A 25,668-nucleotide genomic window follows, 5' to 3' on the forward strand; every position below is an offset into this window, starting at 1 on the left:
TAAGGCTTAAGAAAAAGGTTTTGTTTTACAGGAAAAAAGTACATGAACTTAAAGCATGTTTGGTTGGCTGACTGAAAGGTATATTAGAAAGTAATATATTTATTTGTCTACATAATGAGTTCCAGGACAGTCAAGACTTCATAGTAAGCCCTGTCTCAAAACAAAACTAAAAAACCCAGCAAGACATATGGAAATTACTAATAAATAGTCCCTAATAAATATAATGAGTTACTATAACCACAAGAATGATACAATGGACTTTAAATTATGAATTAGGTAAAATGTTTTAAAAATTAGAATTTATATTTATCCTGGAATTAAAAAAAAAAGAAATCAATCTAATTTGGCAAATAAAACATAAATATACATAAGAAGCATAAATATCTGGCTGACTGGATAACTCATGGAAGATAACATAAAAACTGTTGCTGTTTTAGTATGAATACATACAATATATGATTTTAACATAATGATAAAATTATCAAGTACAACATCTAGATAAATGACTATAGTAATGAACAGTACCTAAGTTTATATAAGCATGTAACTCAAATGCTTAATTGTCTTAGAAAATATGCTTTTGGCACAATTGAGCATCCTTTGGTATACCTTTGGTATATATATACACATGCCCAAAAGTAGTATTGCAGGATCTTGATGTAGATTGTTTCCTAATTTTCTAAGAAATCGCCACATTGATATACAAAGCAGCTGCACCAGTTTGCTAAATTGTACCACAAGGACATATACTCAACTATATTTATAGCAGCATTGTTTGTCATACAAGAACCTGAAACAACTAAATGTTCCTCAACCGAAGAATGGATAAGGAAAATGCAGTACAATTATATAATGTCCTGAAAAAAATAATGACATCTTGAAATTTGCAGCAAATGGAAAGATCTAGAGAACATTATATTGAGAGAGGTAACCCAGACCCAGAAAGAAAATATCATATGTACTCGCTTATAAGTGGCTTTTAGACAGAAAGCAAAGAAAAACCAGCCTACAGTTCACAATCCCAGAAAACCTAGATGAAAAAGATGACCCTAAAAGAGACATACATGGATCTAATCTACAAGAGAAGTAGAAAAAGACAAGATCTCCTGAGTAAATTGGAAGCATGGGGACCATTAACGAGGGTAGAAGGGGAGGGAGAGGGAAAAGAAGAGGAGCAGAGAAAAAGGTATAACTCAATAAATACAATTTTAAAAAGAATATTGCAAAAAAAAAAAAGAAAAGAAAAAGAAAGTAGGCTTATGTTTATCCTGGTATCAAAAAATAGATTTCATAACAAAATCAACTGATACTAAGGGGCAGCAAACCAGAGTGTATAAATGTATCTTTTCAATTTCAATCTACCAAAGAATATGAAATTTGTTTTATATAAATATAGAACAATGAAACTATGAAATTGCTAATAGTTCAAAATAAAAAGATGTTAATAAATGATACTATTTTCATATAAGTACAGAACAATGAAAATACAAAATTGCTCCTAGTTCAAAATAAAAGAATGGAGCTCCACCAGGAGCAGAAGCCAGGCACAAATCCAGTCCCGAGACATCTGGCAGACCAGGATTGAGCCAACAACCTGACTCAGAGTCTGTGATCTCCACCAGAACCAGAGTGGGACTGTACCAGATGCCTAGGAGAGAGAACAAGCTCCACCAGGAGCAGAAGCTAGAAGCAAACTCAGTCCCGGGACATGGGCTGATCAGGATAGAGACAGCAACTAAATCCATAGTCAAAGATCTCCATTGGAACAGGTACAGGGAAGTAACCAGAGACAGTGAGACACAGACAGAGACTGCTGAGGGTACAGAATTCGGCACCTTCAAGGGAGTAGACCTAAGCCAACACCTTGCCGGTCAGGGTGAAAGTCTAGGACCTTCCAGGAACTATGCCAGAGCCAAGACCTCTGTCAGCCTGAGCTTGAGTGAACCTGGGTCCTCCAAAGGAATAGGCCTAGGAGGTGCCAGGAGCAAGTCTGGGATCTCAGAGAGAGTAGGCATGAGCCAGGTCTTCTATGGGTTCAGGCATTGGTTTAGGACATCAAAGGGAATAGGCAGGAACCTGGAACCCCTGCTGGGTTCAAGCACAAGTCTGGGACTTCCGAGGAAGTAAGCAGGTCCTCTGCGGGATCAGGTGCACCCAAGCCTGAGACCTCCAAGTCAGTAGACCAGAAAAAGAAACCTTTCCATGTCTAACTCCAACCCAGAAACTTCTTTAGGAGGGAATCCAGACCAGGATTTACAGATACAGGTCAAAGCCAGTAACCTAGGCAAAAGTTGACCTGAGGCAATAAACTTCACCTTGGAAACAAACTCCACAGGAATGAAAATGAACAAGACACCTAAGACAGAGAGGGCCTGAGGAAACAAGCTCCAGGGTAGCAGAAGCCAGGAGTAAATCCACTGCTGGAACCCAACCCATTCCCAGAACACTGGTGGATCAGGACTGAGACAGCAACCAGATTCAGAGTCAGCAATCTCCACCAGAAGAGGTCCAACTCCAAGTCAGGGACTTTTTCAGAAGAAGATCCAGAGCAAGATTTACAGAAACAGATTGAAGCCAGCAGGCTAGGCCAAGGTAGGCCTAAGACAGCCAACTCCAAGGGAGCAGAGCAAAGCACAAGAGCACTGAGCTACCTCCAGGAACACGGAGTAACCAACGGGGTAACTAGAACTGTGACTCTGACTGTACCATGAGGAACAACCATCTGAGCTTTGGATTCACTGGCACCTAGAAGATTATTCACCAGAATGTCAAGAGAGCCCCAACCATACCTATTAGAGGAAAAGATGAGTAGAAAAGGTAAGATCACACTCTACATCACAAAGAGCAACACAATACCAGTAAAACCTAAAGACCCTAAAAAAGCAAGACTTAAACAACCAAATATGGATGAACCAGAAGAAAATGATCTAAAAAAATAATCTCAAGAGAATGTTTAAAATTCTTAAAGATGAAATGAGAAGTTACCCTAAAGAAATTGAGGAAAAAACAAACAAAAAATTGAAAGATATCAGCAAATCACTTACAAAAAACCAAGAAAAAGAAATCAAACATATAAAAGAAACTATTCAGGAATTGAAAACTGAATAGAATCAATAATGAAAACACAAACCAAAGGAATTATAGAAACAGAAATCATGAGAAAAAGATCATGAACCACAAATGCAAGCATGAACAATAGAATACAAGAAATGGAAGAGAGAATCTCAAGCGCTGACGATACAACAGAGGAAATAGACTCATCAGTTAAAGAAAGCATTAAATCTAACAAAAGCTTAACCCAAAATATCCAGGAAATATGGGACACTATAAGTAGGCCAAATCTTAGAATAATAGTTATAGAAGAAGCAGTTCAACTCAAAGGCACAGAAAATTCATTTAACAAATCATAGAAGAAAACTTTCCCTACCTAAAGAAAGATATGCTTATGAAGATACAAGAAGCTTACAGAACACCAAATAGACTGGATCCAAAAAAAGTACTCTCACCACATAATAATCAAAACACTAAACGTACAAAGTAAAGAAAGAATATTAAGAGCTGCAGAGGAAAAAGGCCAAGTAACATATAAAGGTAGACCTATCAGAATTACAACTGACTTCTCAACGGAGACGATAAAAGCCAAAAGGTCATGCATGGTCAAGTATTATGCAGATATTAAGAGACCATGGATGCCATACCCACACTACTATACCCACAAAACTGTCAGTCACCATAGAAGGACAAAACAACATAATCCATGACAAATCTAGATTTCACCAATACCTAGCCCCAAACTCAGCCCTACACAAAATACTAGAAGGAAAACTCCAACCCAAGGAAGATGGCTACACCAACAAAAACACAGACAGTTGACCTCATTACAGCAAATCCCGAAGAATAAAAAAAGTGCACAAATTAATATCACCAACTATGAAAACTAAATTAAGAGGAGATAGCAACCACTGGTCATTAATTTCCCTTAATGTAAATGGACTCAACTCATATATAAAAAAGCACAGGCTAACAATTGGATACGAAAACAGAATCCATCCCTCTTCTGCATACAAGAAACACGTCTCAAGCACAAAGACAGACATTGTCTCAGAATAAACGGTTGGGAAAAAATATACCAATCAAATGGATCTAAGAAACAAGTGGCTGTAGCTATCCTAACAAAATAGACTTCAAGATAAAACCAGTCAAAAGAGACAAAGAAGGACATTTCATATTAGTCAGAGAAAAAAATCCAACAAGAGGAAATTTCAATGCTGAACATCTATTCCCGATATACAAGGAGGACACCCTCATATATAAAGGAAACACTTCTAAAGGTTAAATCATATATTAAACCCCACACACTAATAGGGGGAGACTTTAACACTCCCCTCTCAATCAGACAAAAAATGAACAGAGAACTAACAGATGTTATGACTCAAATGGACTTAAAAGACATCTATAGAACATTCCATCCAAACAGAAAAGAATATACCTTCTTCTCAGCACCTCATGGAACCATCTGAAAACTTGACAGCATACCCAGTAACAAAACAAACTGCAACAAATGCAAAAAAAAAATTGGAATAACCCAATGTACCTTATCAGATCATGGTTTAAAACTAGAAGTCAACAGCAATACTCATTCCAGAAAAGCCCAGGACCAGATGGTTTAAACTCAGAATTTTACAACACTTTCAAATAAGAACTAATATCAATACTCCTCAAATTATTCCACACAATAGAAATAGAAGGAACATTGCCAAACTCTTTTTATGAGGCTACAAAAAACACAAAAAGACAATACTAAGAAAGAGAATCACAGACCAATCTTACTCATGAACGTTGATGAAAAATGCTAAATAAAGTAGTAGCAAATCGAATCCAAGAACACATCAGAATCATCATCTACCATGACCAAGTCGGCTTCATCCCACAGATGCGGGGATGGTTCAATATACAAAAATCTGTCAACATAATCCACCACATAAACAAGCTGAAAAATAAAAACCACATGATCATCTCATTAGATGCCAGAAAAAAGCATTTGACAAAATACAAAAACCCTTTCTGATAAAGGTCTTGGACAGAGCAGGGATAAAAGAAATATACCTAAAAATAATTAAGGCAATATACAGCAACCCAACAGCCAATATCAAACTAAATGGAGAGAAACTCCCAGCAAACCCACTGAAATGAGGAACACGACAAGGTTGTCCACTCTCTCCATATCTATTCAATATAGGTCTAGAGGTTCTAGCTAGAATAATAAGACAGCAAAGAGAGATCAAGGGGATACAAACAGAAAAGAAGAAGACAAACTCTCACTGTTTGCTGATGATATGATAGTTTACATAAGTGATCCCAAAATTTCTATCAAGGAACTTCTACATCTACATCTCATAAACACTTTCAGCAGTATACAAGATTAAATTTTTAAAAAATCAGTAGCCCTCCTGTACACAGATAATAAAAAAAGGCTGGGGAAGAAAACAGAGAATCAACACCCTTCACAATAGCCAAAAATATCGAGGAGTAACTCTAGCCAAACAAGTGGAACACTTCTATTACAAGAACTTTAAATCTTTGAAAAAAGAAACTGAAGAAGACAACAGAAAGTGAAAAGGTCTCCCATGAAATTGAGTAGGCATTGTCAGAATGGCTAAAATCAAAAACACCAAGGATAGCCTTTGCTGGAGAGGTTGTGGAGAAAGGGGTACACTCATCCATTGCTGGTGGGAATGCAAACTTGTGCAACCACTTTGGAAAGCAGTGTTTCGGTTTCTCAGGAAATTCGGGATCAACCTACCCCTGGACCCAGCAATACCACTCTTGGGAATATACCCAAGACAGGCCTTATCATACAACAAAAGTATATGCTTTACTATGTTCACAGCAGCATTGTTTGTAATAGCCAGAACCTGGAAACAACCTAGATGCCCTTCAATGGAAGAATGGATGAAGAAAGTATGGAATATATACAAATTAGAGTACTACTCAGCAATAAAAAACAAGGGCTTCTTGAATTTTGAATACAAATGGATGGAAATAGAAAACACTATCCTGAGTGAGGTAAGCCAGACCCAAAAAGAGGAACATGGGATGTACTCACTCATATTTGGTTTCTAGCCATAAATAGAGGACATTGAGCCTATAATTAGTGATCCTAGAGAAGCTAAATAAGACGGTGAACCCAAAGAAAAACATATAGGCATCCTCCTGAATATTAACCTTCAGCAGGCGATGAAAGGAGACAAAGTCAGAGACCCACATTGGAGGACCGGACTGAAATCTCAAGGTCCAAATCAGGAGCAGAAGGAGAGAGAGTACGAGCAAGGAACTCAGGACCGCAAGGGGTGCACCCACACACTGAGACAATGGGGATGTTGTACTAGGAACTCACCAAGGCCAGCTAGCCTGCATCTGAAAAAACCTGGGATAAAACCGGACTCGCTGAACATAGCAGACAATAAGGACTACTGAGAACTCAAAAACAATGGCAATGAATTTTTGATCCTTCTGCACATACTGGCATTGTGGGAGCCTAGGCAGTTTGGATGCTCACCTTACTAGACCTGGATGGAGGTGGGTGGTCCTGGGACTTCCCACAGGGCAGGGAACCCTGATAGCTCTATGGGCTGACAAGGGAGGGGAACTTGATTGGGGGAGGAGGAGGGAAATGGGAGGCGGTGGCAGGGAAGAGACAGAAATCTTTAGTAAATAAACGGAAAGAAGAAAAAAAAAGAAATTGAGTAGGCATAATTAACATAATAAAAATGTCAATCTTACCAAAAGCAATCGGTAGATTCAATACAATGCCCACCAAAATTCTTTACAGACCTCAAAAGAATAGTACTCAGCTTCATATGGAAAAGCAAAACATGCAGGATAGCCTAAACAGTTCTGTACAATAAAAGAACAGCTGGAGGCATCTCAATCCCTGGAGGCATCACAATCCTTCAAACGCTACTACTGAGCTACAGTACAGAAAACAGCCTGGTATTGGCAAAAGAACAGAGATAAACACCAATGGAACTGAATAAAAGACCTAGACCTAGATATCAATCTACACATCTTCAAACACGTGATTTTAGGCAAAGAAGCAAAAAATATCAAATAGAAAAAAGAAAGCAATTTCACAAGTGGTGCTGGCATAACTGGATATCAACATGTAGAAGAATGAAAATAGACCCGTATCTATCACCACACACAAAACACAAGTCCAAATGGATCAAAGACCTCAACATAAAGCCAGCTACAATGAACCTTATAGAAGAGAAAGTGGAAAATACACTTGAATGCATTGGCACAGGAGACCAATTGCTAAATGTAATCCCAAAAGCACAGACACTAAGAGAAACAATTAATAAATGGGACCTCCTGAATGAACCTAAAATGCTTCTGTAAAGCAAAGGTCACGAGCAACAAGACAAATTGAGAGCCTATGAGAAAAGGTCTTCACTAACCCCACATCAGACAGAGGTATGATCTCCAAAATACACAAAGAACTCAAGAAATTGGACACTAAAAGATCACATAATCCAATAAAAAAAATTGTAGTGCAGACAGAAACAGGGAACTCTAAACAGAGAAACATAAAATGGCTGTAAAATATTCAACATCCTTAGTCATCAGAGAAACGCAAATCAAAACAATTCGGAGCTTCCATTTTACACCTGGCCAAAATCAAAAACACTAATGACAACTTATGCTGGAGAGGTTGTGGGGAAAAGGGAACACTTCTCCATTGCTGGTGGGAATGCAAGCTGGATGTGAGTGTGGCGATTTCTCAGAAAATTAGGAAACAACCTTCTTCAAGACCGAGTAATACCATTTTTGGGTATATATCACAAGAATGCTCAATCATGTCATAAGGAAATGTGTTCAACTATGTTCACAGCAGCTTTGTTTGTCATAGCCAGAACCTAGAAACAACCTAAATGCCCCTTGATCCAAGAATGGATAAGAAAAATTTACACAATGGAGAACTACACAGCAGAATAATGACAGCTTGAATTTTGCAGGAAAATGGATGGGGCTAGAAAACATCATTTTGAGTGAGGTGACCCAGACACACAAAGACAATTATCACATGTACTCACTCATAGGTGGATTTTAAACATAAAGCAAAGAAAGGCACCCTACCAACCACAATCCCAGAGAACCTAGACAACAATGAGGACACTAAGACAAACTTACATAGATCTAATCTACATGGAAAGTAGAGAGTAGAAAAAGACAAAATCTCCTGAGTAAATTGGGAATATGGGAACCTTGGGAGAGGTTTGAAGGGAAAAGGCAGGGAGAGGAGCAGAAAAAATTGAAGAGCTCGAGGCGTCCCTGTTTAGGTGCTCAGGAGTTCCATCTGCAAGGGAATGGTTCCTGCTTCTACACTGAGGAGATCCACCCAGTGAGTCAGTCACAGCAAAGACTGGACCAAGACACCAGGCATTTAATGGCTCCATTTGAAGGAAGAGATGTGAAGGCGCCAATGCAAGAATTCCTCCAACAAACCGAAAGGCAACATGACATCACCAGAGCCAGGGATCCCGAAATAAGAAGAATTGTACACCCTACTCCAAAAGAATTAGAAGAAATCGACTCAAAAATGAATTGATGGAGAGGGTCATGTTTCCATCTGTTGTTTCATTGGTTAAGTAATAAAGAAACTGCTTGGCCTCAAATAGAGTAGAATTTAGATAGGCAGAGTAAACAGAACAGAATGCTGGGAGGAAGAGGAAGTGAGCTCAGACTCCATAGCTCTCCCCTCTCCAGGGCAGATGCAATGAAGCTCCAACCCAGGATGGACATAGGCTAGAATGTTCCAGGTAAGCGCAACTTGGGGTGCTACCCACATAATTAGAAATGGGCTAGTCCAGGTGCGAGAGTTAGCCGAGAAGAGGGTAGATATAATGAGCCAAGCAGTGTTTAAAAGAATACAGTTTGTGTGTTGTTATTTCAGGTAAAGCTACCTGGGTGGCAGGACACAGCCAGGCCACTCTTATTACTACAGTGAAGTATATGAAAATAATAGAGGACCTTACACAGGAGGAGAAAAACTGCAATAAACAATTAGAGATTACATACAAAAAGGTAGAGGAAATGGATAAATCGCTCAAAGATAACCAAGAAAAGCAAGAGAAATAAGAAAAAGCAATCAAACAGGTAAGGGAAGCGGTTCAAGACTTGAAGAATGAAATGGAAGTAATGAAGAAAACACAAACCGAGGGAAGAATGGAGATGGAAAATCTGGGTAAATGAACAAGAACTACAGAGACAAGTACTAACAACATTACAAGAGATAGAAGAAAGAATTTCAGACACTGAAGATACCATAGAGAAAATAAACACACTGATCAAAGAAAACAGCAAAACCAACAAATTCTCATCACAAAACATTCAGGAAATCTGGGACACAATAAAAAGACCAAACCTAAGAATAATATGGATAGAAGAAGGAGAAGTACAACTCAACGAACAAAATATATATTTAATAAAATTATAGAGAAAACATTCCCAACCTAAAGAAAGACATTCCTTTGAAGGTTCAAGAAGCATAAAGAACACCGAATAGACTGGATCAAAAAAAAAAAAATCTCCTCGCCATATAATAATCAAAACACAAAACATACAGAATAAAGAAAGAATATTAAGAGCTGCAAAGGAAAAAGGAAAAAAGTTACTAATAAAGGTAAACCTATCATACTTACACCTGACTTCTCTATAGAAAACATGAAAGCCAGAAGGTCCTGCATAGATGTACTGCAGACACTAAGAGACCATGGATGCAAGCCCAGACTACTATACCCAGCCAAGCTTTTGTTCACTATAAGTGGAGAAAACAAAATTTTCCAGGATAAAAACAAATTTAAACAATAGGTAGCCACAAATCCAGCACCACAGAAAGTAATAGAAGGAAAATCATAACCCAAGGAAGCCAACAATGCCCAAAATAACTCAGACGTCTAATGACCATTCACCAGCACAACTAGAAGGAGGGAAACACACAGACTCTAATACCAAAAAAAAAAAAAAAAAAAAAAAAACAAAAAAGAAGAAAAGATGACCAGAATTAACAACCACTGATCATTAATATCACTTAATATCAATGGACTCAACTCACATATAAAGAGGCACAGGCTAAGAGACTGGATACAAAAACAGGATCCAACATTCTGCTGTTTACAAGAAACATACCTCATCGACAGACAGTTATCTACTCGGAGTAAAGGGCTGGGAAAAGGTCTATCAAGCAAATGGACGTAAGAAACAAGCAGGTGTGGCCATACTAATTTCTAACAAAGTTGACTTCAAACTTAAATCAATCAGAAAAGATGGAAAGGGACATTTTATACTCATATCAGGAACAGTTCATCAGGATGAAGTCTCAATCCTGAACATCTATGCCCCTAATATAAAAGCACCCACTTACGTAAAAGAAACATTACTAAAACTCAAGGCTGCCATCAAATGGCACACACTAGTAGTAGGAGACTTCAACACTCCACTCTCATCAATGGACAGGGCAATCAGACAGAATCCTAACAGAGAAATAAGAGAATTAATGGAGGTAATGAATCAAATGGACTTAACAGACATGTATAGAACATTCCACCCAAATAGGAAAGAATATACCTTCTTCTCTGCAGCTCATGGAACCTTCTTGAAAATCGACCACATACTCGGTAACAAAGCAAACTTCCACAGTTACAAAAAAATATTACTAACCACCTGTCTTATCAGATCACCATGGATTAAATTTAGAATTCAACAACAGTGCTACCCCCAGAAAGCTTACAAACTCATGGTAACTGACAGTCAACTACTGAACCACACCTGGATCAAGGAAGAAATAAAGAAAGAAATTAAAATCTTTCTTGAATTCAATGAAAATAAAGAAACAACATACTCGAACTCATGGGACACTACGAAAGCAGTCCTAAGAGGAAAGTTCATAGCACTAAGTGCCCACTTAAAGAAAACAGAGAAAGCACATATTGGAGACTTAACAGCCCACCTGAAAGCTCTAGAAAAAAAAGAACCAGACTCACCTAGGAGGAGTAGAAGACTGGAAATAATCAAACTGAGGGCTGAAATCAACAAAATAGAATCACAAAAAACAATTCAAAGAATCAATGAAACAAAAAGCTGGTTCCTGGAGAAAATCAACAAGATTGATAAACCCCTATCCAAACTAATCAAACGGCGGAGAGAGAATACACGAATTAACAAGATCAGAAATGAAAAGGGAGACATAACCACAGACACAGAGGAAATTCAGAGAATAATTAGATCTTACTAAAAAAGCCTGTATGCCACAAAACTGGAAAATGTAAAACAAATGGACACTTTTTTAGATAAGTTCCATATACCAAAGTTAGACCAGGACCAGGTGAACGATTTAAATAGACCTTTTAGTCGCAAAGAATTAGAAGTTGTTATAAAAAACCTCCTACCAAAAAAAGCCCAGGTTGAGAGGGTTTCAATGCGGAATTCTACCAGAACTTCCAAGAAGACCTAATACCTATACTCCTTAATGTATTTCACAATATAGAAACAGAAGAGGCATTGCCAAATTCCTTTTATGAAGCTACAGTTACCCTGATACCAAAACGACACAAAGACTCAACAAAGAAGGAGAATTACAGGCCAATCTCACTCATGAACATCAACGCAAAAATCCTCAATAAAATACTGGCAAACCGAATCCAAGAACACATTAGAAAAATTATCCATTATGATCCAGTAGGCTTCATCCCAGAGATGCCGGGCTGGTTCAACATACGAAAATCTATCAATGTAAGCCATCATATAAATAAGCTGAAAGAAAAACACCATATGATCATTTCATTAGATGCTGAAAAAGCTCTTGACAAAATTCAGCATCCCTTTATGACAAAAGTATTGGAGAGATTAAGGAATCAAGGGTCATACCTAAGTATAATAAAAGCTATTTATAGCAAACAACAGCTAACATCAAACTAAACAGAGAGAAACTCAAAGCCATCCCACTAAAATCAGGAACACGACAAGGATGTCCACTCTCTCCATACCTCTTCAATATAGTGCTTGAAGTTTTAGCAATAGCACTAAGACAACATAAGGGGATCAAGGGGACTCGTATTGGAAAGGAAGAAGTTAAGCTTTCGTTATTTGCAGATGATATGATAGTATACATAAGTGACCCCAAAAACTCCACCAAAGAACTCCTACAGCTGATAAACACCTTTAGTAGCGTAGCAGGTTACAAAATCAATTCCAAAAAATCAGTTGCCCTCCTATACACAAAGGATAAGGAAGCAGAAAAGGAAATCAGAGAAGCATCACCTTTCACGATAGCCACAAATAGCATAAACTATATTGGGGTAACTCTAACCAAGGAAGTGAAGGATCTATTTGACAAGAACTTTAAGTCTTTTAAGAAAGAAATTGAACAGGATACCAGAAAATGGAAGGATCTCCCTTGCTCTTAGATTGGGAGGATCAACGTAGTAAAAATGGCAATTCTACCAAAAGCAATCTATAGAGTCAATGCAATCCCCATCAAGGTCCCATCAAAATTCTTCACAGATCTTGAGAGGACATTAATCAACTTTATATGGAAAAACAAAAAACCCAGGACAGCCAAAACAATCTTATACAATAAAGAAACTTCTGGAGGTATTACCATCCCTGACTTCAAACTTTATTACAGAGCTTCAGTACTGAAAACAGCTTGTTATTGGCATAAAAACAGAAAAGCCGATGAATGGAATCATATTGAAGACCCAGATTTTATCCCACAAACCGATGAACACCTGATTTTTGATAAAGGAGCTAAAAGTATTCAATGGAAGAAAAAAAGCATCTTCAACAAATGTTGCTGGCATAACTGGACGTCAACCTGTAGAAGAATGAAAATAGATCTATATCTATCGCCGTGCACAAAACTCGAGTCCAAATGGATCAGGCTGAACACACTGAACCTGATAGAAGAGTTAGTGGGAGGTACCCTACAACATATGGGCACAGGTGATAGCTTCCTACGTATAACCCCAGCAGCACAGACATTAAGGGCAACACTGAATAAATGGGACCTACTGAAACTGAGAAGCTTCTGTAAAGCAAAGGACACTGTCACTAAGACAAAAAGGCAACCCACTGACTGGGAGAAGATCTTCACCAACCCTGCAACAGACAAGTCCTGATCTCCAAAATATATAAAGAACTCATGAAACTAGACTTTAAAGTGCTAATTAACCCAATTAAAAATGGGGCACTGATCTGAACAGAGAATTCTCAACAGAAGAAATTCAAATGGCCAAAAGACACTTAAGGTAATGCTCAACCTCCTTGGCGATCAGGGAAATGCAAATTAAAACAACTTTAAGATACCATCTTACACCTGTCAGAATGGCTAAAATAAAAAACACCAAGGATAGCCTTTGCTGGAGAGGCTGTGGAGGAAGGGGTACCGCTTGTGGGAATGCCAACTTGTGCAACTACTTTGAAAATTAGTGTGGCAGTTTCTCAGGAAATTCGCGATCAACCTACCCCAAGACCCAGCAATACTACTCTTGGGAATATACCCAAGAGATGCCCTATCATATGACAAAAGCATTTGCTCAACTATGTTCATAGCAGCATTATTTGTAATAGCCAGAACCTGGAAACAACCTAGATGCCCTTCAATGCAAGAATGGATGAAGAAAGTGTGGAATATCTACACATTAGAGTACTACTCAGCGGTAAAAAACAATGACTTCTAGATATTTTGCATTCAAATGGACGGAAATAGAAAACACTAACCTGAGTGAGGTTTCCCAGATCCAAAATGATGAACATGGGATGTACTCACTCATAATTGGTTTCTAGCCATAAGTAAAGGACATTGAGTCTATAATTTGTGATCCTAGAGAAGCTAAATAAGAAGGTGAACCCAAAGAAAAACATATAGACATCCGACTTGATATGGGAAATAGACAAGATTGCCGGGAAAAACTTGGAACTTGGGGATTAGGTGGCATGGGGCTAAGGGGAATTGGGGTGAGAAACGTGAGGAGAGGATTGGGGTACCTTGGTGGAATGAGATGGTTGGGATAAAGGAAGGGTGGTTACGGGACCAGAGAAATATATATCCTAATTAAGTGAGCCATCTTAGGTTGGCAAGAGACTTGACTCTAGAGGGGCTCGCAGGTGTCCCGGGAGATGTCCCCAGATAGTACCTTGGGCAACTGAGGAGAGGGAACCTGAAATGGCTCTATCCTATAGCCATACTGATGAATATCTTGCATATCACCTTAGAACCTTCATCTGGCGATGGATCGAGATAGAGGCAGAGACACACATTAGAGTACTGGACTGAGCTCTTAAGATCCAATTAAGGAGCAGAAGAAGGGAGAACATGAGCAAGGAAGTCAGGACCACGAGGGGTGCACCCACCCACTGTGACAGTGGGGCTGATCTATTGGGAGCTCACCAAGGCCAGCTGGACTGGGACTGCATAAGCATGGGATGAAACCGGACTCTCTGAACATGGCAGATAATGAGGGCTGCTGGGAAGTCAAGGACAATGGCACTAAGTTTTGATCCTAAGACATGAACTGGCTTTGTGGTAGCCTAGCCAGTTTGGTTGCTCACCCTCCTGGACCTGGATAGAAGTGGGAGGACCTTGGACTTCCTTCCTGCAGGGCAGGGAATCTGGACTGCTCTTCATTATCGAGAGGGTGGGGGAATGGAGTGGGGGGAGAGAGGGTGGAGGCAATGTGTGGGAGGAGGTGGAGGGAAATGGGAAATGCGGAGGAGGCAGAAATTTTTTTTCAACAACTAAAAAAAAAATAAAAAAAAAATAAAAAAAATTTTAAAAAATGTAGAGCTCAATAAATATCCATTAAGTTAAAAAAAAAAAGAAGAGCAACAAGGATGAGAGAACCAAGGGAAATAAAAATAAACAAATAATGATAAGGAATGATACTTTTTCTAAGTATAAAACAATGAAATTTTATTCATAGTTCAAAACAAAAAGATATGGAATGATACTATGTTTTATAGAAGTATAAAACAATTAAAATATGAAATTGCTCTTAGGTCAAAACAAAAAGATAAGGAATGATACTATTGTGATGCAATCATGTGAATATTAAAACTACTACAAATGCAACAAAGATAATCCTTATAACAGTCAGATACTAAATAACTGATTAGAGCATAAGTTGGAGGCAAATATCTGCAATCTTAGATATGCAGAAGACTGAGAACACTTGGAACAGCCTGGGCAAAACAGCAAGAACCTAGCTCAAAATAAAACAAATAAAGGTCAAAAAAGGAGAAAAGGAATTTTTAATTAAAACATTCTTCAGGAAGGTTCAGGATAAATGATCAAATCAAATTATACTTACTAATTACTATATATTCAGGTCATTTCAGATGCTTGGAATTTCCATAAAGAAATTTAAACATAGTCTACCTCAACTTTAAGTTAAAGGGAAAGACTATAGGTATCTTAAGTACACACACAAGCAAGCTCACTGTTTTTTAAATGATGTTACAATTCTTGGGCTAATATTGCTCCTTAAAAAGCCACACACTATTATGAGGAATCATTAACTCCCTTTTAAGTTGTTTATCAGGATTTTCCAAGAGATTTTCAAAACAATGTAGACTCTTGCCTGATTGCCTCCAATAAATTCAAGGTAAATTCCTATTGTTAATGGTACCGGGTACAAAGAAAAATCCTTGATTCTTTTGATTCTTCTTCCTCATCTTTTTAAAATGGAAGATGAAAACCTATTAAATAAGTTATTGTGGTGTTACTGTCATAGTTCTGACAGACTATGACTGCTCTTACAAAATAGCTTATTGTCTATCAAACCTATTAGTTTCCCAACTCTTTCTGACTCCTTTAAAATTAAGCCCTATGTTAAAAAAATAAAATAAAAGGCTTTGCTATAGCAGACTATCATATCACGGTCAGCATTTGTTAACATAAAAAAAAAGAAAAGAAAACTAACAAAAACTATCAAAAATAAAACAAAAGAAAATAGACGGGAAAAAGGAGTATCTGGCATTATTCTTTTCTACCAAGTAAGTTTCAATCCAAATACTTAGGAGGTAGAGGCAGGCAGATATCTGTTAAGTTTGAGGACAGTCTGGTTTACATAGTTAATTCTAAAAAGGTTCCAAAGCTACACAGATACCCTGTCTCAACAAAGAAACAAACAAACAAAAGTTCAACTGTCAATCTAATCCCCCGAATTTTCGCTAGCAATTGTAATAAGCAATAAAATGTAGTAATACTAGACGAAGACATGTCTTAGATCTGACATAATGCAGTTTACCAAAAAAAAAGATAAGAAAAAATTGCAACATGTAAACTTAAGACAAAAAAATCTGCATATGAAACTGTTTTATTACATATGTAAAACTATACAGTCTTTTGCACATTTCACTAAGATAGAATAGTATTTTGTCTTGTATGTCAAGTCTTATATGGGCATTACTCAATCATTTTCACCTTTTGATAAACTTTACCACACTAACCTGCATGCTTTCAGAACTTCTGTTGAAGTTGAGTATATGGACACAGACATTGATGGTAGGATTTGAGGTCTAGGTCTGAGACCAGGGTTAACACTGATAGAACTCTCTGAGTTTTCTTGGCCTTCTCCATTAATTTTATGTAATCCACTGTGAGGACTGATAAAACTGGTAGTATGTTTGTGCATCTTGTCACTGAACTTTGGGAAAAGTGTTTCTGAAGAGGGTGGAGAAGCAACAAGATTATCAGGCTTTTTGAGAACAGCTGGATGAACATTATTGATTTTCTCACACATTCTAGTACCTATACTGTCAATAACTTCTCCAGCCATGGCAGAAGGCTGAGGACTGTCTACAATTATTAAATTTGCTGGCACAGAATCTTCATTTTTAGGACTGGAGATAGCAACTGATGGAATCTGATGAACATGATTAGAACATTCCTTTACATTAATACAGATATCAGATGTGCCTTGCCTACGTGACTTAAAACTGAGTGATCTATTTCCTGAATGCTTGTTTTCTTTGGTACAGTTAGTGCCCTTTTGTTCTTCTGAGGTAGCAATATGAAAAGTGAAATGGTTTTGAGGATCCCCCTTTGTATCTGTATTTTGAGGCAGACCATGATTTTCATTCTGATTTTGAATACCAGTGCTATCTGCTTGGAGATATCGTGTGGAACCAGTGGGAAAGAGAGGATGGTCATCATTCTGTACGGCCAAATGTAAACTCTCATCTTTATCAAAACCCTGAGAAAAGGAAGAAGAAAACATTTTACATACCATAAAATGCATATACACAATAACAAAATGTTAAATAAAAGCAAAAGCCACCAAAGAATGAACAATTAAATATCTAACAATGTCTCTAACCAGAATCTTAAAGTTTGTAGCATAAGTAGCATAACTTGATGATATAATCTGAGGCCATTTACAAGGGTCCCATCCCAATTTTCCTATATAAAAATTTGTTTTTTATTTTATTTTATTTTGTTGGTTTTTTCGAGACAGGGTTTCTCTGTGGTTTTGGAGCTTGTCCTGGAACTAGCTCTTGTAGACCTGGCTGGTCTCGAACTCACAGAGATCCACCTGCCTCTGCCTCCTGAGTGCTGGGATTAAAGGCGTGCGCCACCACCGCCTGGCTCCTATATAAAAATTGGATAAGTTCATATTGTTCAATACTGATTTACATACTCATAGCAAAATACTATACTACTTGTAAACATAGTTTTAAATTAAATAATACACATGCTTGGTTACAGTCATTACCATAAAGTAAACGGAGAACTAATTCTGATTTATAGTAAATTTAATATACAATTTATACTTATTAAACTTTGTAAACAACAAAAATATAGTAACAATTTTTTTTCAATTTATTGTATTTAGTGTTTGCATTCATATTCTCTGGACCTGCAAATATCAAAAGTCCTAGTCTTATCAGTCTTTTATTATTATTATTTTGGATTTTATGAGGGACTTGTCTGCAAAATTTGGGCATGCAATTTAAAAAACCATTAGATTTCAGGGCAATAAAAGATGTTGTGAACCACATTATGGATATTTGGAACTCATCCCATAACCTCTGCAAGAGCAGTAAGTGCTCTGAACCACTGAGCCATAACTCCAGCCCTGATATCAGTTTTTTTGAATCAGTAGATAAAGCAATAATGCTAAAAAGAGAAAAAAAAAGAACACTTAATACTTTACTGCCAAAGCTTAAGATACGGAGGAAAATATGTAATGAATTAAATAATCTTCAAACAAAATTTGTATTCAAAATCACAAACTGATCTCAATAGATGATTCTCCTGTTTTCTCAGATAAAACAGTTAATAAAGTAGTATGTAGCAATAGAGTAAATAAATACAAAACACTGTAATCACTCTCAAACGAACCTTCTTATAGAACAGAGACATTATTACATTCTACAGTGGATGTGGGAGGTGATATATGCTGTGAATAGGTTTTACTGCCATTGGTTAATAAAGAAGCTGTTTTTGGCCAATGGTTTAACACAGTAAAGCTAGGCTGAAGAGATATATAGAGAGAGTAGGTGAAGTCAGGAAAAGCTATGTAGCCCTTGCAGGAGACACATGCCTCCATTGGTGCCTGCAGAAATTTTGCTGGTAAACCATGACTCATGGTGATGCACAGATTTTAATGGAGATGGGTTAGTTTAGGATATAACAACTAGCTAAAACTATGCTTAAGCTATTGTCCAAACAGTGTGCAAAATTTCAAAAGCTTCACAGAAATCAGAAAATAAGCTGACCCATGTTTAAAAATAGCATCTCTATTTTTTTCCTCTACAAAATACTAAAGCACTGGGAGTTTAATGAAAAGGATGTCTTTATATGAAGTACTGGATTACCTGGAAGTCACTCTGTAAACCAGACTTGCTACAAAATCATAGAGATCTGCCTAGCTGTGTGTCTGGAGTGATGAGATTAAAACAAAGACCTGAGCTACTATTCCTAGCCAGATCAAAGCATTGAGTTACAAATTCCTTTAGTAAAACTTCATTGTGTGATGAAAGCAAAGAACTGGAGGGCAGACAATAAATTTGGATGTCTTTCTTGAATCACAGAAAGCTGAACACTCATGAAAAAAAGCTTACAATCTTCAGACATAAGTAGAATCATAAGCTGATATTCATACAAGAAAATTAATGTTTGAGATTATAAATATTAAAAATAAAATAATAAAATTATGATACAGCATGTGTATACTTAATTTTAAAGTATTTAAATATATAATTTTAAAAAATAAAAATCAGCCGGGCAGTGGTGGCGCACGCCTTTAATCCCAGCACTTGGGAGGCAGAGGCAGGCGGATCTCTGTGAGTTCGAGACCAGCCTGGTCTACAAGAGCTAGTTCCAGGACAGGCTCCAAAACCACAGAGAAACCCTGTCTCAAAAAACCAAAAAAAAAAATAATAATAATAAAAATCAGGCTGGAGAGATAGCTCAGTGATTGAGAGCACTGGCTGTGAAGAGGTCCTGAGATCAGTTCCCAGCAACCACAGAGTGGTTTACAGTCATTTGAAATGAGAACTGGTGCCCTCTTCTGGCCTGCAGGCTTACATGCAGAAAGAATTGCATACACAATAAATAAATGCATTTTTTTTAAAAAATTAAAAGTATGATGTAATATTTTGAAACTCCTGCTATTCAGTGGCAAACTCCCTCAAAGAAATATACTTAAAGAAATCAAGGAGAATGATTCTAAATCTGTTAAAATACTTTGTTGTATATCCAATTTAAGCACTGCACAAAATAAACAACATGAAGAGCACATATGCTAAAAAAATATATAATATTCAATGCAGAAAATAGATACATTAAAACAAAAAATGGCATGTTTGATTAAACTTCACACACACACACACACACACACACTCACACACACTCACACACACAAAAATGGCACTCAAAGGTGGCAGAGATGACTTAGCAGTTAAGGGCACTCCTTGTTCTTACAGAGGACCAGAGTATGAGTCCCAGGACACAAATGGTAATTCATAACCATCTGTAATTCCAGTCCCAAGGAGTACTGACACTTGTTTTGTGTGACACTTGACAGACACTAGAATCATCAGGGAGGAAGGAACTTCAATTGGGGAAATGCCTACATGACATCCAGCTATGAGGCATTTTCTAAATTAGTGATCAATGGTGGAAGGTCCAGTCAATGGTGGGTGCTGCCATCCCTGGACTTGTCTTGGCTTCTAAAAGAAAGCCAGTTATGCAAGCCCTGGAAGCAAGCCAGTAAGCAGCACGCCTCCAAGGCCTCTTGCATCAGCTCCTGCCTTTAGGTTACTGCGATGTTTAAATTCTAATCTGGTAGCATGTCTATTAAAAACCCAGAGACAGATACTGGGGTTCAACGTGAAGATCAGAAAAGTAGCCAGGCACCGGCTCTTACCTGGACCTCAGACCTAAAATGGTGATCCTTCCTCCAGAAAACCTCTTAAAGAAACCGAGACTGAGAGCTGTCTCCTCCCATATTATAATCCTTTCTCTAAGGCTGAGATTAAAGGTATGCACCCCTAGGATTAAAGGCATGTCCAGTTTCTATGGCAACAAGTGTGTATATTGTGACTAAAGGTATGTGTCACCACTGCCTGTTCTGTAAGGATAATCAGTATGGCTGTTTTACATCCTGATCTTCAGGCAAGCTTTATTTATTAAAAAACAAATGAAATGTCACTACACAGTACTGGCATGTGGAAGTGTAAGACTAATAACCCTTTTCCTCCCCAAACTGCTTTTTGGTCATGGAAGCAGCAATAAAACTCCTAATCAAAACACAGAAGATCCAAAGCCCTTGACTTTTTCTGAGTTCTAAGAACACCAAAGACAGACATGGTGCACAGACTTACAAACTGACAAAACATTCACACACATAAAAAAAATTAAATTTTTTCTTACAAGGGAAGCTATCAGAAAAACAACAAAGAAAACGCTTATTAAACATAGTCAACTTTGATCTATGATAAAAAGGCCACAGACATTAGTTATATCCCTTTTACCTTGACTTACTGATGTGGAAAAAATAAAAAGGATAACAGTTGATCAAGAAGTTGGAAATGACTACAAATCTTTAGAGTACAAAAGTTGCACATTGTACATATACACTGGAGAAAAGTTAGGATCTTCAAAACAGGGTGCTAGCCAAACCGGAAAACCACTAAAGAAGAAAACTAAAACCTTATCTATCAACCTGCATCATACAACTCCAAATGGGAGCTCAATATAAGATCCAAAAACCTGAATCTGATAGAAAAGACAATAGAAAGTACACAACTTATAAGAAAAGGAAAGGGCTATTTGGTATGACAATTAGACTTCATGAGACTTAAAGGGATACAGCATAGAACAATATCATTTGTGAAAAAAGACTGCCTACAGAATGAGAAAATATCTTTACTAGGTAGAGTAAGGGGTAAATACAGAACTCAACATTAAGAACATAAATAAGCGAAATAAAAATTAGGGCATGAATCTATTTGGAATGTTCTAAATGCAGCAATCCTACACACACACACACACACACACACACACACACACACACACACACACACTCCAGGTTAGTGATTTTATGGGATTTCTGTGTGTGGAAAAGTAAGTCTCTTCTCTGGAGCTCTTTTCCTTCTGTTGGTTTGTCCTGTCCAATTTCTATGTGATAATTTTGTTCTCCTTATTTTTTGTTTTATATGCACACACAAACACATACACACACATAATAATCACATATTTTAGTAAAAAAAATTAATAAAAATCTACCCACCAGTATAAACATTAGTAACAGAACTGTCTCTGAAAATTGCTAAATGAGGGGAAATCAGCTTTGTCCAATTGCAAGGCATTGAGTATATCAATTACTAAAGGTAAGACCTCTTATTCAGTAGCTGATCAACATACAATGGATTCCAAAGATTTTTTTTCTTTGTATTCTTATTAATTTGTCATTTGGTGTTGTTATTTGTTTGTCTGTCTAGGGAAAGGTTTTATTTTGTTTTCTTCATTTGAAGGGTTTTGTTTTAGCATAATGTTTTGTTTGTGGAGGAAAATTTAAAGTTAAATGGGTATGTAGAATCCCATCTACATAGTTAGAAGGAAAGAATATAGAAGGCCTTGGGAGACCGAAAGAATATGATGAAAATATATTTAAATTTAAAATTGTTTTAGGTCATAAAAATAACACCTAAAGGGCAAAAAATAGAATAAATACATGTAGCAAACAAATATTTGTTTTTAATGTTCAACACACTTAACCAGCAGAGAAATAATTAGTACTTTTAGATTTCACCTTAACCAAATCAAAAAGCCTAGGATAATAGTTTACCCTAGGTAAAGAGAAACACAGTTAATGCTGGTTGGAACATACAAACTGCTGTAGCCACTATGGAAATCAATGTAGAGTATCTTAAAACCCTAGAAATCAATCTAGAAACTGATCTAGAAAATACTCAAAAGATTCATCATATTGCTGCTGTATTCACAATAGGTAGAAAGAGACTAGATGTCCATCGACAGTTAAATAGTTAATGAAAACAAGGTTCAGATACACAAAAGCATATTATTCTGCTGTAAAAAAAATAACTTAAAAAAACTCTTAAACTCAGAGACAAATGGAAAGAACTGAAAAAAATCATTCTGGTCAAGGTCATCATAACACAGAAAGAAAAACATCATACACTATCTCTTTAGATATATGTGCTTCATGGAAAATACCCATAGAAGGCAGGAAACTAGTTAGTAACCATGGAGAAAGACTTCAGGCAAAGGGATACAGAACATAGGATAGATCAATTGCAGACTCTTAATGACTTCCCAAAATTGCTAGAAGAAGCCTGCCATCAACAATGCAGTCTTAGGATAGGGTCCTGATGATGTGATTAATTTAAATAAAACCTTAGATGATGACAAAGACTTAAACAGTTCCAAGGAATAATCTGCTAAAGCTAAGAGAGAATTGACTTTGACTGCAGAGAAATTACAGGAGGCATATGTGAATTGTGTGGATCCAAATCTGAACTGCATTCTGGTCACATTACCCTCTAAACATACCCCTTCAGTAATTTAACACAGAGGTAATATATTATGTTAGCATGGATCTTTTTACCACATAAACCAAGTAAGAAATTAAAAGCTTATGTGGAACAGGACCCTGAGTAAATTTGGAAAACTGAGACTTCACCAATTACTAGGAATAGACCCAGAAGAAATTATAGTACCTTTTAATAATGATGAAATGGACAGACTATGGGAATAAAGTGAACCTGAGAAAAGCACATGTAGTAATTTTTTGGGAGAGACTATAACTATAACTAAACTATAACAGTAACTAGCCCAAAAGCAAGAGAATTCAACTTATAAAGAAAGCTAATTGGATCCTTCCTCACATTATACAAGACAAACCAATAACTGGAGCCTCTACATTCTATACTGATGAAAATAATAAAGTGCAGGTGAGTAATTCATCACCTATTATAATCTAACTTGTAGTCATTAAGTCTGCTTTCAAGGTCAAACAAAGATATACTTTAGATAGACAGGTCATATTCAAGCACTTTAGAGATCAACAGAATATGGTATGGCCTAGAAGATGTTTTAATAACGAATGCACTTTTTTTCTAAAACAGTGAAATGTGTCTGCTCCTGGCAGCACCAAACTACATCAGAGAAGAAAACAGCTACTGAAGACAGTCCACATGGAGTTTTCTTTGTGGCAAAAGTAAGCCACAAAATACCCTTGCCTTGACTATTGACAGTATGTTGTCCAAAACATACACACACACACACACACACACACACACACACACACACACACACACACACACACACAAAGACAGTTCTTCAAAAAATTCTGCTTCACAGTCTTTTGGATATTCTAGGTTTGTAGGCCAAAGATGGATACCCCAATGTTGCATAGGATCTTTGGGTGATTGCCCAGACAGCCTCCTGTTTCTGACATTTTTCACATTTTTTGGAAGTCATTTGCAGGCACTTTCTACTTGCTTAGTTAATATTATTTCCTTCTTGGGTCTCTGAGGGAGTGAAAAGCAGGTAGTTATGGTTTCCATGTTTACCAGACACAGAAAGCAAGTTATGATCGAAAGTAAATTAGATAGAAGATTTTAAACTCATCAAGATAGGATAGATAATGAAGTATTTTCTCAGAATGTATAATGCAAATGGACTAGAAATTGTTGATATATTTATTACCTGTATTATTATAATTATTGTATATAGATTTTCTTGATTTAGTAATAGCCTTCTTTTTTACTTTAGAAAAAAAGGGGGAAAACAATGGTATATTACTGGTGTTTAATAAATAAACTTGTCTGAAGACCAGAATGCAAAAGAGATACTAGTCAGCTATTCAAGACAAGCAATTGTTACACACACCTTTAATTACAGCAGACAAACTAGTCAGCCATAGACTAACTAGTAATAGTGGTGCACACCTTTAATCTGAGCACTGAAACGGAGAAGACAGGTCTCATCCTCCATCTCAATCTGAGGATTCCTGGAGGAAGGATTACCATTTTTGATCTGAGGTAGAAGTAAGAGTCAGTGGCTTTGCTTTTCTGATCTTCAAGTTGAACCCCACTATCTCTGGGTTTTTATTATTTGTACTACAACAATGAAATTTCACTGACTGACCCCAAATAAAAATTTCTGGACTCCAGAACACTGATAATAGTTCTAGAAATTGTAAGGTCCACCAGAATACTGATATATAATATGTATAACAAGGTCAAACTACAGTTATAAACTGTTACAAAATTGAACATTTGTGCTAACTGGGTGAGCCAAGATATGCAAGTTAAAATTTCCACATGGACGATTGTATTAACTGTATAAGTAGCTTTCAACTCAAGAATACGTGAATACAACAACAAATGAAAGAATAAGCTATATATCTAAAGGAGAAACCATCAGATTAAAAATATAATAAACATAGAGTTTACTTGTTTTCTGTTACTTAGTTTCAAAGCAAATTAAGTAAAAGATGTCAATCTTGAAAAAAAATGGTATAGTATAAAAATAAATGTGACATTCTGAAAAAGTTAACACTGCAAACATGATTAAAAACAACCAATGATTGTTCCAAGTTAAGATGTTAGGTACAGATTCAGTTTACAAAAGTGGATTTATTACTTTAAAGACTGCATCACTCTGATGCAAAATATTAAGACAAAACTAAGAAGTGGAGAGAGAACAGAAATATAAACATCCTTCCTATGTTTTCTCTATAGCTAAAGCATCTCCAAAGTATGGTTTAATAATAACAATTTAAAGAAGATTATGTCTGTACAATAACAACATATTAACTCAACTTTAGATTCAGAAAATATTCACAAAACTTTATCATTTTGGCCACTCTTCCTTATACGTTATCTACAAACAAAAAAAGGCTTCTTTCGAAGTTCTCAAAAATTTAGGCAACTACGTAGACATTCATGTTATGATTTACAACTGAAACAGATTATCAATTCCCCTACTAGAATAAATGTGTATAAAAATCCTGCACAGTACTGATCTCATGTGGGAAATACAATCACAGCCTGTTCAATCCACTAAAGTTCATAATCATGCTTAGAAAATATATTTGTCTGTGACTGGACTAAGACATGAAATAAAGTATC

The 25,668-nt window shown here is 36.7% G+C and overlaps 1 protein-coding gene across 7 annotated transcripts in view; it reads right to left on the reverse strand.

Annotated features, from left to right (window-relative positions):
- Nucleotides 1-25,668, reverse strand: part of LOC142841994 (histone demethylase UTY) — a 159,358-nt gene that overhangs the window by 50,667 nt on the left and 83,023 nt on the right. For 6 of the 7 annotated variants that reach the window (XM_075958977.1, XM_075958975.1, XM_075958974.1 and 3 more), the window contains one exon: nt 16,513-17,258. In XM_075958977.1, the coding sequence (XP_075815092.1) occupies nt 16,513-17,258 (746 nt within the window). The remainder of the gene's footprint in view (nt 1-16,512; nt 17,259-25,668) is intronic. The other variant, XM_075958979.1, reaches the window with a different exon arrangement.

The sequence above is a fragment of the Microtus pennsylvanicus genome, chromosome Y (genome assembly GCF_037038515.1).
Source record: "Microtus pennsylvanicus isolate mMicPen1 chromosome Y, mMicPen1.hap1, whole genome shotgun sequence".
Lineage (NCBI taxonomy): Eukaryota > Metazoa > Chordata > Mammalia > Rodentia > Cricetidae > Microtus > Microtus pennsylvanicus.